This window comes from Silurus meridionalis, chromosome 3 (genome assembly GCF_014805685.1).
Source record: "Silurus meridionalis isolate SWU-2019-XX chromosome 3, ASM1480568v1, whole genome shotgun sequence".
Lineage (NCBI taxonomy): Eukaryota > Metazoa > Chordata > Actinopteri > Siluriformes > Siluridae > Silurus > Silurus meridionalis.
In genome coordinates this window covers 26,345,193-26,362,513 of record NC_060886.1, presented here as the reverse complement: position 1 = coordinate 26,362,513, position 17,321 = coordinate 26,345,193, and the positions used below count along the sequence as shown (strand labels likewise).

The following is a 17,321-nucleotide window of genomic DNA, read 5'->3' as shown; positions in this document are numbered from 1 at the left end:
TTCTTCAAAGTAGCCACCTTTTGCTTTGATTACTGCTTTGCACACTCTTGGCATTCTCTTGATGAGCTTCAAGAGGTAGTCACCTGAAATGGTCTTCCAACAGTCTTGAAGGAGTTCCCCGAGAGATGCTTGGCACTTGTTGGCCCTTTTGCCTTCACTCTGCGGTCCAGCTCACCCCTAAACCATCTCGATTGGGTTCAGGTCCGGTGACTGTGGAGGCCAGGTCATCTGGTGCAGCACCCCATCACTCTCCTTCTTGGTCAAATAGCCCTTGATGCCTTCAGTGTGACTCTACAATTTTCATAGTCATGAAAATAAAGAAAACTCTTTGAATGAGAAGGTGTGTCCAAACTTTTGGTCTGTACTGTACTTAGTTTTATCACTATTTAGAACAAGTTTTAAACTGGAAAGCCGTGATTGGATGACATCAAAAGCTGACTGAAGCTTTAACAGGGCTTGCTGCCCAGAAGAAATACAGTACATAGTAGTATCATCTGCATAAAAATAAGAGTTAGCATTTTGAATGTAATAATCAAGACTGCTTATATAAATAGTGAGTAAGAGGGGCCCCAGCACAGATTCTTGGGGAACACCTTTAGCAGTCTCCAATGAATCAGATAGTTTACTTTCAATTTGTACATGTTGAGTTCTTACACTTAAATAATTAATTTTTTTACCAAAAAATAACATAACTTGATAAACCAACGCTTTTAAATCTATGCAGCAATATTTCGTGATCCACCGTGTCAAAAGCTTTAGATAAGTCAATAAAAAGAGAGGCACAGAAATCACCATTATCAATTGATCCCACAATTTCATTTAGAACTTTCAAAACAGCTTTGGTAGTACTGTGTTCTTTGCAGAACTCAGATTGATTAATAGACAACACTTTGTTTGTATTCAAATAACATGTTAACTGTTCACAAATAAAACTTTCTAAAATCTTTGTTAAAACACAGAAATTTGAAATCGGCCTGTAATTATCTAACACCACAGGATCTCCCCCTTTTAACAGAGGAACAACAAAAGCTGATTTTCAAATTTCCGGAACAACACCAGTGTTTAATGAGAGGTTAAAAATGTAAGTTAAAGGGGATCTAACATGAGCAAATATATTATATATATTTTATATATAATAAATATTATATATTTGCCCTCTCATTTAATTCTGTTATACCACCAGCTTCTGGCCTCACTGATCAGATCGCCTTGCATTCACTTCAGCCAAGCCATTCTCATTTTAATGTAGAGCATCAGGGTGGGTCAGTCAGGTCCGAATGTCACATTGTCTCATCTCCTCAGCAGGACCAACATCGGTTAGATGTGGGAGGTGGGGATCGAATAAAATTGAGAATATATTTTTGCGAAGTTCTAGTTTTATTTGTTTAGCACTTTAAACGATGGATATTGTCACACAAGTGATTTACAGACATCATCATTTTCCATTTAAAAACTGTCCCTTTATGCAAAGCTACACATGAATAACTTTACATTTTATAATTCTGAGTACATGAAATATATTAATATGTGAGCTATTTAAAAAGATTTAATGTTTATGATGTTAATGTTTATTCTACAATAACGATTAACTGACCAGCAATATTTTTTAAAAAGGCAGTAGCATTGCACAGGTGGGAGTTTAAGCTGTGTCCCACAAGGCACACAAAGTTGATAAGAGCTGGGGATGACTGAATGGTAGAGAATTTAACCGGTAAAGGAAAGAACTTCCTCCCCCACAAACCTTCACCCCCTCTGTGAAAACATAGCAGCTGCTAGAACCTATTTTGGTGATGATGGCATCAGTCTATTTGTAGTGAAGCACAGAGCAAGTGAGCTGCCTTTTTTTTTACAAGACTGTTGGACTACTTTGAACAACCTGACTGACTTTTTCATTGTAACCAACATGGAGGCACAAAAACAAGGAATTCCAGCTTCAATTCCTGAGAATGAAGAGCTCACGGAGTTGCAGATAAATGGGGTCCAGGACAGGGAGAATGGTGGAGAAGCTGAAGTTCCTCTAGCCAAATCTCAGAGAAGACGCAGTGATGTGAAAGTCTATAAGGAGTTTTGTGACTTCTATGCTCGTTTGTAAGTTTCATATTGCTTCCGTTTATTCACTAGTGCTTTTTTTTTTTTGGATACTGACAGACTATTTTATCTAGGTGTCACTATAAATCAGAAAGTTTTCTTCCATGACAATAAAATATAATTATAAAGCAATGGTTTCGACAAATTTCAGTATCCTCAGTAATTGGACAACTGAAGATGTAAAAATGCCACCGCACTGAGAGACCTACCTTGAAAGATAGTGAATTCATGTTTAAAATTAGTTTAATTCATATTCATCAGTGATCCTGAGCAAGAGACATTCCCCTTTCTTATATTTCTTTCTCAAACTGTTTGATCTTAACCTTATGAAAGGAAGGATAATGTGTGTTTTCTAAAACATATTAAATAAATGATACCTATATAATAAATTGATACATTATTATATTTAAAAGCATTGTCATATATGCGTACAGTTGATGGTATCACCTCTTAAGTGTACAGTTACTCACTGTAGATTTTCCATACAATATTCATTAGCATGCATTTTCTTTTGTAAAAATAAGTGACCCAAAGACCACTAGAGACCAAATACAACCAGTGTGTGTGTGTATGTGTGTGTGCATGTTTGTAGGTATGTGTGTTGCAATGGTATGAGTGGATCAGATGCAGCTGCATTGCTGGGATTTTTAAACACTTTGGCGACACTGCTGGTTTGAGAACAGCTCAGAGACCAAAAATATCCAGCCAAGATCCAGCCAATATATAACACCAGTCCAGAGGTCTGAGTGACACTGACACTAAGGAAAGGCTACAGACAATTAGATAGCTTAAACAGCAAACCTAAAAGTACGTGAGGACACAGAGTAGGCAGAGGTTCTCCTTCCGTTTAAAACAAAGTTCCTGGAAGTTTCAAATAACGCATGGGAAAATCACATGAGAACGTAAAGTCAATCGGTTTTTAAATCAAGAAACAAATGCACACAGCAATAGACTGTGCAGTCAACACTTTGCAGGTACTTAGACACAGCAGGCCTTAAACAGACAAACTAACTAATAGCTAACTGTCTTATAACAAAATGAGTCGATGAATAATAGACTAAAACAAAAACAAGCAAAAAAACACACAAGTGAATATGAGTTATTACTATGTGGTAAACCTGTGATATGAAAAGGAAAATTCATGACAGCTGATGAAGTTATTAGATAAAAGAGATATAGAACTTTGAGAATACTTGGTCATAACAGACAGATTTACTTTTAACTTTTTAACTTCAACTCCTCACAACCTTTCTGCTAAAACATGTGCCTAAAGATTTGTCTGCTAATTAAAAGGTTAAAAATTTGCTAATATTTAACAAACTTTTTACATTTCATTTCTTAAAACGGGACCTTTGTCCTTTCATAGACCTTTAAATTTTTTTATTAAAAGATCTAATCTCATTGATCACATACACAACCGTACACAATAAACATAAATAAATAGAAATGACATTATCAAAGTAGAATATACATACACCAGAATATTTGTACATGTAGGAAGTCGGAAAATATACCAAATATAAGAATCTCATTTGTGAAATGCAGAGATCAATAGCCAAAACAGAATGGCTTATTTTGAATGATTTAGAAAGTACAATGGTTTGTGCAGTAAATGCTTTATTGTTTATTATATTATTATTTCATTGTTTAAAAATGTAAGATGTGTTTGTATTATTGAAAGATTTCAAAAGTAAAATGGGTTCAACATAGTGATTTTTAATGTTTTTGTTTCCCCAGTAATATGGCAAACGCTCTTGCTAATGCTGTTTGTGAACTCTGCAAAACTGGCTTCACTCCTTCTGAGAAAATTGTAAACAGTAATGGGGAATTGTATCATGAGCAGTGTTTCGTGTGTGCACAGTGTTTTCAGCAATTTTCAGAAGGCTTATATTATGAGGTAGGTTTAATCTTTATCTCCGCTCTAATTGCTAGTCTTATAGGTTTGCTGTTTTGCCTGGAGAATTGATTTATGATAGTACTGATACACGGCAGTACAACGCTTGTTGATAAATGAGCAACGAAATTCTCTAGAACAGAACGGAAATAATTCTTCTTACCTCAGATTATTCAACATTTGTCATAATGTACTAAATTGGATTAGATTAGATTAGATTAGATTAAATTCAACTTGATTGTCATTGTGCAAGGTACATGTACAGAGCCAATGAAATGCAGTTAGCATCTAACCAGAAGTGCATAAGTGGCCTATTTACAATAGATTACAGTAGATAAATAAAGTATGAGGTCCATATATACAGGGGTGAGGGTGAATAATGTACAGTAGATAATAATATATACTGTACAAAGATTCTGCATAGACAGAAGATAATATACTCAAATAACACAATATAGTTATGTACCAGTATGAATGTATGTATGATACAGTATATCTAACAGTATAAATATGGGTGGAATGTATAGTAGTGCAAATGTTAAGGATGGGGCGAAAATACTGCATGTAAGAAAAAATACACTATTAATATTGAACAATTATTTCAGTTTAAATTTTCAAAAAATTTACTAATGTCTGCCAGGGAGATTCAGTTTAACAAACCAGATTAATTTAAAGACGATTTGTTCAAGCAAGAGGTTTTCATGTAGGTGTAAATGTGCACTCAAAAATATATGTAAAATCATTTGAAATTAAGACATGTTCCATGAATGTAAAAGCCCTCCTTAGTAATTGCTGGTTCATTGCTAGTAGTTATAAAAATTAAAAACGTTATAAGGAAAAAATCATAGAAAAATATCTTGGGCAGGAACAGAATTCAGTCCATGCTGCCATTTCAGTTCTTTTATTCTATTCTTCTGGTAATTTCTGCCATTGTTTCCAATCTTTCCAATGGCATATTTGTAGGGTTGAATGTTCAACAAGCATATATGGGCAGAGGATGGTCAGGTCTCTACATACTGTTTGCCATATGCATAAACTAATGTATAGAAATAATAAACTGCAGGAAACAGAATATAACTAAATAAATAAAAATAGTTATCTGACCATCAGAATCAGAAAGAGTTTTATTGCCAAGACTGTTTGCATTTACAAGGAATTTGTTTTGGTGACAAAAGCGTCCAGTTGCACATTTTCTAAAGTAAAAAAAAAAAAAGGAAGCAAAAAAGCAAAATAAATAAAAAAAGAATAAAAGTATAAAAGTTATTGCATGTTTTTTTTTTATAAAGAAATTAAAGATAGTATTATTGCACAAAAAAGTACAGATTCAGTTTAGTAAACGTGGTATTGCATGTATGTTTTATTTTATTGCACAATGGGGGAGAGTTTTTAAGTGTTCATGATGTAGATTGCCTGGGGAAAGAAACTTTTCCTGTTACTGACTGTCTTGGTGCTCTGTCGGCCAGACAGCAAAAGTTCTCAGCCTCAGTATGATCTAATCTGTCAAGTTAAATACTCATATACGTACTCATATTTAGACAATAATGAGTTAGTTAGTTGCTGTTTTATATACAGTGAGGAAAATTCTGTGAGAAAAAAGTATTTGAACACCATGCTATTTTGCAAGTTCTCCCACTTAGAAATCATGGAGGGGTCTGAAATTGAAATTAAACACCTGAGAAAGTCAATGTTAATATTTGGTACAGTAGCCTTTGTTTGCAATTACAGAGGTCAAACATTTCCTGTAGTTTTTCACCAGGTTTGCACACACTGCAGGAGGGATTTTGGCCCACTCCTCCACACAGATCTTCTCTAGATCAATCGGGTTTCTGGCCTGTCCCTGAGAAACACGGAGTTTGAGCTCCCTCCAAAGATTCTCTATTGGGTTTAGGTCTTAAGACTGGCTAGGCCACACCAGAACCTTGATATGCTTCTTACAGAGCCACTCCTTGGTTATCCTGGCTGTGTGCTTCGGGTCATTGTCATGTTGGAAGACCCAGCCTCGACCCATCTTCAATGCTCTAACTGAGGGAAGGAGGTTGTTCCCCAAAATCTCGCAATACATGGCCCCGGTCATCCGCTCCTTAATACAGTGCAGTCGCCCTGTCCCATGTGCAGAAAAACAACCCCAAAGCATGGTGCTACCACCCCCATGCTTTACAGTAGGGATGGTGTTCTTGGGATGGTACTCATCATTCTTCTTCCACCAAACACGTTTAGTGGAATTATGACCCAAAAGTTCTATTTTGCTCTCACCTGACCACATGGCTTTCTCCCATGACTCCTCTGGATCATCCAAATGGTCATTGGCAAACTTAAGACGTGCCTGGACATGTGCTGGTTTAAGCATGATTTCAAACCATGACGTCTTAGTGTATTACGAACAGTAACCTTGGAAACGGTGGTCCCAGCTCTTTTCAGGTCATTGACCAGCTCCTCCCGTGTAGTTTTGGGCTGATTTCTCACCTTCGTTAGGATCATTGAGACCCCACAAGGTGAGATCTTGCATGGAGCCCCAGTCCGAGGGAGATTGACAGTCATGTTTAGCTTCTTCCATTTTCTAATTATTGTTCTAACAGTGGACTTTTTTCACCAAGCTGCTTGGCAATTTCCCCGTAGCCCTTTCCAGCCTTGTGGAGGTGTACAATTTTGTCTCTAGTGTCTTTGGACAGCTCTTTGGTCTTGGCCATGTTAGTAGTTGGATTCTTACTGATTGTATGGGGTGGACAGGTGTCTTTATGCAGCTAACGACCTCAAACAGGTGCATCTAATTTAGGATAATAAATGTAGTGGAGGTGGACATTTTAAAGGCAGACTAACAGGTCTTTGAGGGTCAGAATTCTAGCTGATAGACAGGTGTTCAAATACTTATTTGCAGCTGTATCATACAAATAAATAGTTTAAAAATCATATATTGTGATTTCTGGATTTTTTTTTTAGATTATGTCTCTCACAGTGGACATGCAACTACGATAACAATTTCAGACCCTCCATGATTTCTAAGTGAGAGAACTTGCAAAATAGCAGGGTGTTCAAATACTTATTTTCCTCACTGTACTTTCCTCTTTTGTTTTAGTCATTTTAAGTGACTGGGCTGTATGTCAGATTTATATTAACAGCTAGTTCAATTATCTAAAAGTGATGCTTTTAACCAAAATAAACCTGCAGATTTTTTTTCTTGTTGCAGTTTGACGACCGAAAATACTGTGAGCATGATTTCCACATGCTCTTTGCTCCATGTTGTAATCAGTGTGGTGAGTAATTCAGATGAAGCTTCACATTAACTCTTTGTAATATTTTTGTTTTTGTACCTTACAAGTGTTCATTTTTTCAATGTTTTGTCAATACTTTTCAATAGTTTGTCTACAGCTTAATAAAACTATTTATAACAGAATAACACCCATTTCTTTTTGAAAATGTTACTGGGAGTCGCAGTCTTGCTCTAACCGGTTTTCCTGTTAATTTTTGGTAAAGGTACATGAAGCATTTCACTGCATGTCGTACCCTGTATGTATGTGTATGTGACAAATAAAATTTGATTTGATTTGAAGGTAAAAGCCTAAAAATAGGAAACTACCCAAAAACCAGGGCTCCTGTGTGCATCAAATGTCTAGACTTTTGTGATGAATAAATTCTTTTGAATGTGAGATGCAGCAGAATGAGTGCATGACACTGAAATTTGAAGCAGAACGGAGAGTGTTGGCCTGATTAGTGCCAACATGCATTCAACTGAGTAAGATTTTTACACTGGAAACTTGGCACTCTGATGGCTTTTTATTCCTCCAGATGTACATTAGATCACTGATGTACATTTGCCTCGCATTGCTGCTGCTGATGCTTGTGCACATGCCCAGAAAGTGTATGTTAGGTGTAAAACAGATTCCTTTTTTTTAGTGTCGTCAGTTCACTCCATTCCAGGTGGATCATTATCCTATCACAGCATGTCTTCTACTCTCTTGTTTTATTAATTATGTATTGTCTGAAGCTGGAGGTGACAACAGTAAGGGATAAGACTTTTAAAGGATGTTTTAAAAAGTAAAAAATACATTCTCTCTCTCTCTCTTTTTCTCTCTCTCTCTCTCTCTCTCTCTCTCTCTCTCTCTCTCTCTTTGTACCACTCCACTTCTTAGCACGTGCAGGGATTTATCCTTTGATTTAAAGCCCCGTAAAGTACACAAATATAACTGAACTTTAACTGAAATACTGAAAAATCAACCTTTGCATTTGACATTAACCAGAAATGTGAAAATCTGAAGGTAACAATGTAACTGTAGGATAATCAAAACAGAAAAAATTGTTTTTTCTTTGCTGTTAGGAACACGTTCTAAATACCGTTTTAAATTCAGTGTACAGTGTTTGTATTTGTATGATGTGTGCAGGGGAGTTCATTATCGGTCGTGTCATTAAGGCCATGAACAATAGTTGGCACCCAGAGTGTTTTCGCTGTAATATCTGCCACGCTGTGCTTGCTGATGTTGGATTTGCAAAGAATGCAGGCAGGTAAATGTATCCCACACCAAATGACAAAATTGCTATATTTACATTATAATAGAAACTGTTTGAAATTGCACATTGAATTTGTCATCTATTAAATTTTTTACTTTTCTTAATGAAATGGCCACAAGGCAGGAGAACTGTAAATATTTCACTCCCAATATTGCAGAGTAACTACAAATAACAACTTAGACTGAAACACATCTTTTAAAATGTAGTTTGTAATTCAATGCCTCATTAGATATTGTATATCTCAACTTATTAAATAAAAAGTTAAGTATCTGCTGAACCTTACACAGACACCTGTGTCGTCCATGCCACATCCGCGAGAGAGCCTGTGGCCTGGGCAAGTATATTTGCCAGAAGTGTCACACTATCATCGATGAACAGCCGCTGATCTTCAAGAGTGATCCATACCACCCTGATCACTTTAACTGCAGCAACTGTGGGTGAGTTGTAGCATTTTAGCATTTCTACTCTGGTAGATCAAATCCTCCTCACTTCACATTTGAATGAGAATGTGCATTGGCTTGTGAGCTTTACGCATCAACAAAGCTTACAGTTCATCCCAGATCTTCTGAACCATGTAAAAAAAAAAAAAGAAAGAAAATTATATACAGTGGAACCCGGTTATGTCGGCGGCCTAGGGGACGCCAAAAAGCGTCGAGATAACCGATGATCGAGATAAACGAAAACCAATATGGCGGCAATATATTAACGTGCTTGAAATTTCTTTATGTACATGTGCATTATTAAATGAGAATGTGCATGCACGTGCTTTTGGAGGTTTTTTACACAACAGCGTTGCCGTGATTTGATTGATTGGTCATGCGGATTGAGATAACCTGTAATGCGGATAAGGAGGCGGAAGCCGAAGTAAACGCAAACAAAGTTTATTGAGAATACTCAGGAGATAATCCACCAATACTTGTAGCGAAGCAGTAATATCCAGTGGTGCGCTCCGGGAGCGCGGTCCACGAAGTTCTATGAAAGCAGAGACAGTTTGTGTAGAGAATCCACGGATCTGCGCTATGGAAAGCGCAGCGCTGGGCAGCAACGGATAAACGTGGTGCAGACAGCGTGAACATGGAAAACAGCAGGATCGGGGTAATCCGGGGTGCAGCCGTTGAGAGAACGCGGAGTCCGAGAAGAAGGGTACGTAGCGGGATACGTTTACTTGATTACACAGACCACCATGAACCAACACATACGATCATGCACAAACAATAACAGACCGCGAGTGTGTGGAGGTGAGGGGCTTAAATAGGAGATGGGATGAGTGAGTGAATGAGAGGAATGCCGCCTCCGAAGGGGGCGTGGCAGGGGGATTCCTGACATAACCGACGTTAAGTGGCAAATTTGCCCCCCTTGTGCTCGAGATATTAGGGTTCGGCGATGTAAAAAGATCGACATAACCGGTTCCACTTCAAAAACGTCGACTTAATAAGGTTGGCGAGTTAACCGTGGTCTAGATAAGTGGGTTCAACTGTATATATATCTGGATTTGATGCTTATACAGGGCAGTCATTTCTAGAAACACAACCCTTTAGATGTCATCACAAAGTGAATTGTGTTTCTACACAGAGACGGCTTGAGCTGAATAAACAGCAGAATGTTTATATATATTGCATAGAAAATTATTTTAAACTATCTGTTTACACTTATAGGAGTTATGCTTATCAGCTGTGGAGCTGAGGGTTAAGGGCTTTGCTCAAGGGCACAGCAAGGGCAGCTTGGTGGTGCAGAGATTTAAACTAATGACGGTTTGGTCAAAAGTCATTTGGATGGTTTGGTCATTTTAACCACCAAGCTGACTTTCCTATTCAGACCCTTGGGATCACAGATTGTGACTAGTTTTCTTATGAATCTTGTTCCTCTTCTTCTTCTTCTTCTTCTTCTAGTATTTACAAGGCAATGTTACAACTATGATCTAAATCTACATGTGGATGTCACCTGGAATTGATCATGTTTGTCAGAATCAAAGCAAATGATTCCTTGAACATTTTAAGCACTTTTAGTTTACCTGGTTATTGTCACGATAAAATTTTAGACTGATTGTGTGTTTTGTGTTTTCAGTAAGGAGCTCACTGCTGATGCTCGGGAGCTAAAGAATGAGTTGTATTGCTTGCCGTGCCATGACAAGATGGGCGTGCCAATCTGTGGGGCATGCAGGAGACCAGTAGAGGGCAGAGTGGTGAATGCAGTTGGCAAGCAATGGCATGTTGAGGTAATCACACAGTATTATCCACAATGTAGTACTATCCAGAAAAACAACAACAAGGGGATGATGTTGTGTTTGAATAACTTAGTTTGGGATAATCATTATGACTGTGTGGCTTTTTTTGTTTATAGATAAATTAGGAATCAATTAAAAATTCTGTACAACACTACATTTAGGCAAAAAAGCTAAGAAACATAATTTAATGAGGAAAAGTAACACTTTGGTAGTTGGTAGTGATTTCTGTCTGACCCTGTGTGTGTGTGTGTGTGTGTGTGTGTGTGTGTGTGTGTGTGTGTGTGTGTGTGTGTGTGTGTGTGTTTGTTTTGTAGCATTTTGTGTGTGCTAAGTGTGAGAAACCTTTCCTGGGCCATCAGCATTATGAACGCAAAGGTCTGGCTTACTGCGAGACCCACTACAATCTGGTACGAACAAAAATATTTGTCACCATATAACACATGTATCTCGAAAAAGAAAGAATGAGTGTAAAAAAAGATTTTGCTTTTATTTAGCTCTTTGGAGATGTCTGTCACCACTGCAACCATGTCATTGAAGGAGAAGGTAAAATACTTTAATATAATGTAATATAATATAATGTAATATAATATAATATAATATAATATAATATAATATAATATAATATAATATAATATAATATAATATAATATTTATATTAATAGTTTATATATTATATATATTATAATAGTTAAATAATTATATTAATAGTATTATTTTATACTATTGTATTAAAACAATGACAAGTCACATGCACACACAATACTATATTGGGTCAAAACTGATAAAAAAAATCTGAGCCATTGAGTCTCTCTGTTATTCTCTGTTTAAATCTGAAGTCTTGTCCTATTTTCACCTTAAGTGTAGTAAATGTTATTTATTATTTCGATTATGGTGCAAGTGATAAAATGTTAAGTGACCCTAAAAAAAAAGCCCTGCCAATTTAAACCTTTTATGCTGCCTGCAGCTAGCTGTTAACCAAAATAATACTGATGAATCTTCCAAGTGTACGATACACTGGCACTAATTCCACAAACATAGAAAAACACTTTCACACAAACACTGAAACAATGTGTGGGCAACAGACTAAAAGTAACGTACATCAGGTTAACAAGACACACACACTGGCAATCAAAATTAGAGAACAATTTATAAACAATTAAACAATTCTGAAATAGTCATCTTCACTGCTCAACAGTTGAAGGAGTTTTCTGCAATATAAAGGGTTTTTTTTTAAATGCCTTATTTTGTGGAAAAGGTGTTCTGGTAGCATGGTATAGACAGGACAAAAACTCCTTTAACTGTTGAGCAGTGAAGATGACTATTTCAGAATTGTTCAAGTGTTTATAAATTGTTCTCTAATTTTGATCGCCAGTGTACATTAAGACAAGATGCTCAAGCAAAAGGCTTTCATGTAGGTATGGTAAAGGTGCACTTAAATATATATGTAAAATGATGCTCAATTTAAGGCTTGGTCCATTAATGTAAATGTATGTCCACATATTAACTGTCTGTTCATTACGCTGTTGGTGATATTCTTATAATAAAGAAGTTATATAGGATATAGATATCTAAAGCAAATCCAGACACTGTACAGGTCCCATAGAGAATGTGTTATTCTTAAGTTTATCAAATTCTGCACTGTGCAAAAACTTAAAACTTAAACTGTGCTGTTTTTCTTGAAGTCATTTCAGCACTAAATAAAGCCTGGTGCATCAACTGCTTTTCCTGTTCCACCTGCAGTTCTAAGCTGACCCCAAAGTGAGTTTCTGTTTTCCATGCCTGATAATTAATGCCTAAACACAGCTTGCCTCTCTAGTAGCAAACTATTTTAGATAAGAATATTAAAAATAATAAAAAGTATTTTATAAATTATGGATGAGAATCCTCAGGCGGAATGTAATAGCTAAAGGGATTCTAACACTACGTCTTTCTTCTTTATTGCTTCTTATACTACCTTTGCTTTCTTGTGGCCTTTATAACCATACAGGGACAAGTTTGTGGAGCTTGATCTGAAGCCTGTATGCAAACAGTGCTATGAAAGAATGCCAACGCAGCTCAAGCATCGTCTAGCTAAGCGGGAACATGACTCCAAGGACAAAAGAAAGAAAATGGGTATCTGTCTGTAAAGTTATCCATTGCACTGGTGAGTTTCCTTCTCTCTTGTGTCTTATGTACTTATATTACGATTTTTGATTGGTATTTTTAAAAAGTAAATAATTTCTAATTCTCATGGCAACAATTTTTTTTCTTTTTTTTTAGGCATAGTGCGATGCTTAGTAGGCAATGTACTAAGTGTGGATGTATTTGAGATCCCGAAGCCTTCTGTGCTCTCTGTCTATTTGCATAAATGCAAGTATTATAGTCCTTTGTTATAACCTTTGATGTGTTTGCACCATATTCCCTCATGTACCATAATGATACATACAAGTTTTAACAGGGGTATAGAGAATTACTTTATCTAAAGTTTCTGTCAAAATATTTGGAAGTTTTTGAAAGACACATGCAGGTTCCTTTGGTTTATGTGCAACAACTTTCACTTTGATCAAACAAATATATAAATGTACAGGTGTTGGTACAGCAACATAATAGACAGTTAAACCTTTTAACTGCTTTAACTGGATTTTCACTGAAAAATCCTCATTTAGCATGAACAAGTGCTTTACACACTTTTGACATCTCGATCGCTAAACATTAAGCTGAAATACTTAATGTAAAACCTAGCCTCATGTAACATTTGACAAAGGTGTTCTTTACTAATTGGATATTTCTTTCTGACCTTGCAATCCAGTTCATCCCATAGCAGTTCAACAGGATTTAGGTGTGGTGACTGAGCAGGCAATTCCATGATAAATAACACTGCAAACGACTGTTTGATCTCTAAATAACAGAGCTTGAACATATGCTTCTAGTTATTGCCTTGTTTATAATAGTTCCTATTGTGTAAATGTTGGCTCCAGTCAGCTGCAGTCCAGATGGAATTACATGTGATGATAAGTGTGGAATAATAGCCATGTTGGATCAGTATTTTTACCTGGAAGAAATTATGGAGAAAGTCCAACCTTCCCTATTCCAAATCAAATGCCAAACCATTTAACTTTCACCTCCATGTTTGACTGTGGGTGTAAGGCATTCAACCGTGTGTTTTTGGCATTTACCCAGTTTGTTGCATATAAATAAGGAAAATGAATGTGTCTCAAAAACCATAAAACACTACATATTTCCAGAATTTGGACAGTAACTGTACACTATGACATGTTCCTAAAGTGTTGTCTCCCCAGGGGTCCAAGGAAGCTGGTGGCTGCACCACTTTAAAGCTATTATATTTATCATTGAGAATTTATTTGAGATATACAGGGAGTGCAGAATTATTAGGCAAGTTGTATTTTTGAGGATTAATTTTATTTGAGGATTTAATTTGAACAACCACCATGTTCTCAATGAACACAAAAAACTCATTAATATCAAAGCTGAATATTTTTGGAAGTAGTTTTAGTTTTAGCTATTTTAGGGGATATCTGTGTGTGCAGGTGACTATTACTGTGCATAATTATTAGGCAACTTAACAAAAAACAAATTCATACCCATTTCAATTATTTATTTTTACCAGTGAAACCAATATAACATCTCAACATTCACAAATATACATTTCTGACATTCAAAACCAAACAAAAACAAATCAGTGACCAATATAGCCACCTTTCTTTGCAAGGACACTCAAAAGCCTGCCATCCATGGATTCTGTCAGTGTTTTGATCTGTTCACCATCAACATTGCGTGCAGCAGCAACCACAGCCTCCCAGACACTGTTCAGAGAGGTGTACTGTTTTCCCTCCTTGTAAATCGCACATTTGATGATGGACCACAGGTTCTCAATGGGGTTCAGATCAGGTGAACAAGGAGGCCATATCATTAGATTTTCTTCTTTTATACCCTTTCTTGCCAGCCACGCTGTGGAGTACTTGGGCGTGTGTGATGGAGCATTGTCCTGCATGAAAATCATGTTTTTCTTGAAGGATGCAGACTTCTTCCTGTACCACTGCTTGAAGAAGGTGTCTTCCAGAAACTGGCAGTAGGACTGGGAGTTCAGCTTGACTCCATCCTCAAACCGAAAAGGCCCCACAAGCTCATCTTTGATGATACCAGCCCAAACCAGTACTCCACCTCCACCTTGCTGGCGTCTGAGTCGGACTGGAGCTCTCTGCCCTTTACCAATCCAGCCACGGGCCCATCCATCTGGCCCATCAAGACTCACTCTCATTTCATCAGTCCATAAAACCTTAGAAAAATCAGTCTTGAGATATTTCTTGGCCCAGTCTTGATGTTTCAGCTTGTGTGTCTTGTTCAGTGGTGGTCGACTTTCTGCCTTTCTTACCTTGGCCATGTCTCTGAGTATTGCACACCTTGTGCTTTTGGGCACTCAGTGATGTTGCAGCTCTGAAATATGGCCAAACTGGTGGCAAGTGGCATCTTGGCAGCTGCAGCTTGACTTTTCTCAGTTCACGGGCAGTTATTTTGCGCCTTGGTTTTCCACACACTTCTTGCGACCCTGTCGACTATTTTGAATAAACGCTTGATTGTTCGATGATCACGCTTCAGAAGCTTGGCTATTTTAAGACTGCTGCATCCCTCTGCAATATATCTCACTATTTTTGACTTTTCTGAGCCTGTCAAGTCCTTCTTTTGACCCATTTTGCCAAAGGAAAGGAAGTTGCCTAATAATTATGCACACCTGATATAGGGTGTTGATGTCATTAGACCACACCCTTCTCATTACAGAGATGCACATCACCTAATATGCTTAATTGGTAGTAGGCTTTCCAGCCTATACAGCTTGGAGTAAGACAACATGCATAACGAGGATGATGTGGTCAAAATACTCATTTGCCTAATAATTCTGCACTCCCTGTATATCATTTCAGTACTTGGGTTATATTCAGAAAATATCTTGAACTGTTAGGCGGGTCTGTAGAATTAATTTCTTTATTTATGTACAGATATTTTAAGAGCTTCTGCCTGATGACATTACTGGCAACTGTGTGAATACATTTTGAAAATTAAAAACACATTGTGATGCAGCCATCTTGTTGTATCTCTGTTTTTGCCATAGCTCCTATCTTTGTTTACTACATTGCAGTTTCTGCTAGATTTTTATTTAGACTATAAACTTAGCATTATGCAATAAAACCTGTCTTGTGATGTGCAGTAAAATGTAGACACGGACAGACTATACAATAATATTCAGAGATTAACTTTTGTTCCTTCACTATGATTGGACAGGATTCTGGATAAGGCGCATGCCTAAGGTAACTTAAATCTAAGTTCTGAGTTCTTTATATAATGAATTGTGCTTTTGTCTTTTCGTTTTAGTTCTTCTTTCTGCAGAAATAAACTATTCTTCAAGTAAATAACGTTTTTAAAAGATACTAATATTTATAGACACAGATATAATATTAATAGACCTTCTTGCAAGGAACATCATTCTTCTACAGTTCTATTCTAATATAAAAGCACATAAGAAATTGAGGCAAATTCTTCCTGAGATTTTTGCAATTTAGAATAAAAATACATTCTATCAATAATAGATAAATGATCTACAAATAGAAAAGAAAGATTAAGAGGGCAAAAACTCTGAAAACCTAATAATTCCCCTGGTCCTCCTGGATCAGTGATAACAGGAATTCTTCAGTTTAAATTTTAGTGCAAATTATTTTTTTTCCCTACAGAAAGAATACAATTTACAAACCAATTGACAAAGATTAGATTAGCTTTAATATAACATTTCCTGATATGTGTAAGATGTGAAATTGTGTTTAATATGTGGTAGCAGGTGAATAGCATTTGTTTTCAAAAATAGATTTTTTGACAGGGAAGGAATGACATTGTGAATTAATATAAAACTTAAGCCACCCAGTTCTGGGAAAATATGGTTGTGTTTGGGGAGGATGAGCAGTGAGATTAATGATATCAGTGGCTAGGAACCACAGGTTGCATGAAGTGAATTTAAGCAGCTATCACTGCACAGTACACCACAACAATGATGGAACTGTAATGAATGGAATTTTGTTGCCAGCCAGATGAGGATGAATTCCTTTGAGCCTGGTTCCTATCACGGTTTCTTTCTCATACCATTTCAGGGAGTGTTTCTAATATTATGAGCAATATTATAAACAAACTTATAGCCACGTATCCATTCTTTTATATAACTTTATAACCACTCTATCTGTGCAAAGCTGCTTTGAGACAGTGTCCATTGTTAAAATGGTGGACAATTACAACGTTAAAAAATGTAATTAATTAATGTACTTAAGTATTTTTTCGTATCTGTACTTTACTGATGTATTTCCAATGATGATGAACATGATGACGATTAAATTAATGTACTGCATACCCAAGAAGAGCATTACAGCTCTTCTGAAAGCTTAATTTTCTACGCCAGAAAATGCATATATTACCACATAAATAATGAAATTAACTCTTAACAATACTACCCACAAAAAAACCCACAAAACAAAATGTAAAAACCTGCGCTGAATGGGGGATTACTGTATCATACTTTTTACTCAACTACATTTCACTAAATCAGTTGATTTTTTTTATTTATGAGGGGATAAA

General features: G+C 36.5%; 1 protein-coding gene across 1 annotated transcript; it reads left to right on the top strand.

The window, feature by feature from the left end:
- Nucleotides 1-1,771: 1,771 nt before the first annotated feature.
- Nucleotides 1,772-14,054, top strand: lims2 (LIM and senescent cell antigen-like domains 2). Its single transcript, XM_046845185.1, has 11 exons — nucleotides 1,772-2,088; nucleotides 3,826-3,985; nucleotides 7,167-7,233; nucleotides 8,359-8,479; nucleotides 8,773-8,922; nucleotides 10,550-10,700; nucleotides 11,024-11,116; nucleotides 11,204-11,252; nucleotides 12,392-12,467; nucleotides 12,697-12,852; nucleotides 12,969-14,054. Exons 1-10 carry the CDS (start codon nucleotides 1,904-1,906, stop codon nucleotides 12,833-12,835), a joined length of 1,191 nt encoding a protein of 396 aa, XP_046701141.1. The 5' UTR covers nucleotides 1,772-1,903; the 3' UTR covers nucleotides 12,836-12,852; nucleotides 12,969-14,054.
- Nucleotides 14,055-17,321: the final 3,267 nt, after the last annotated feature.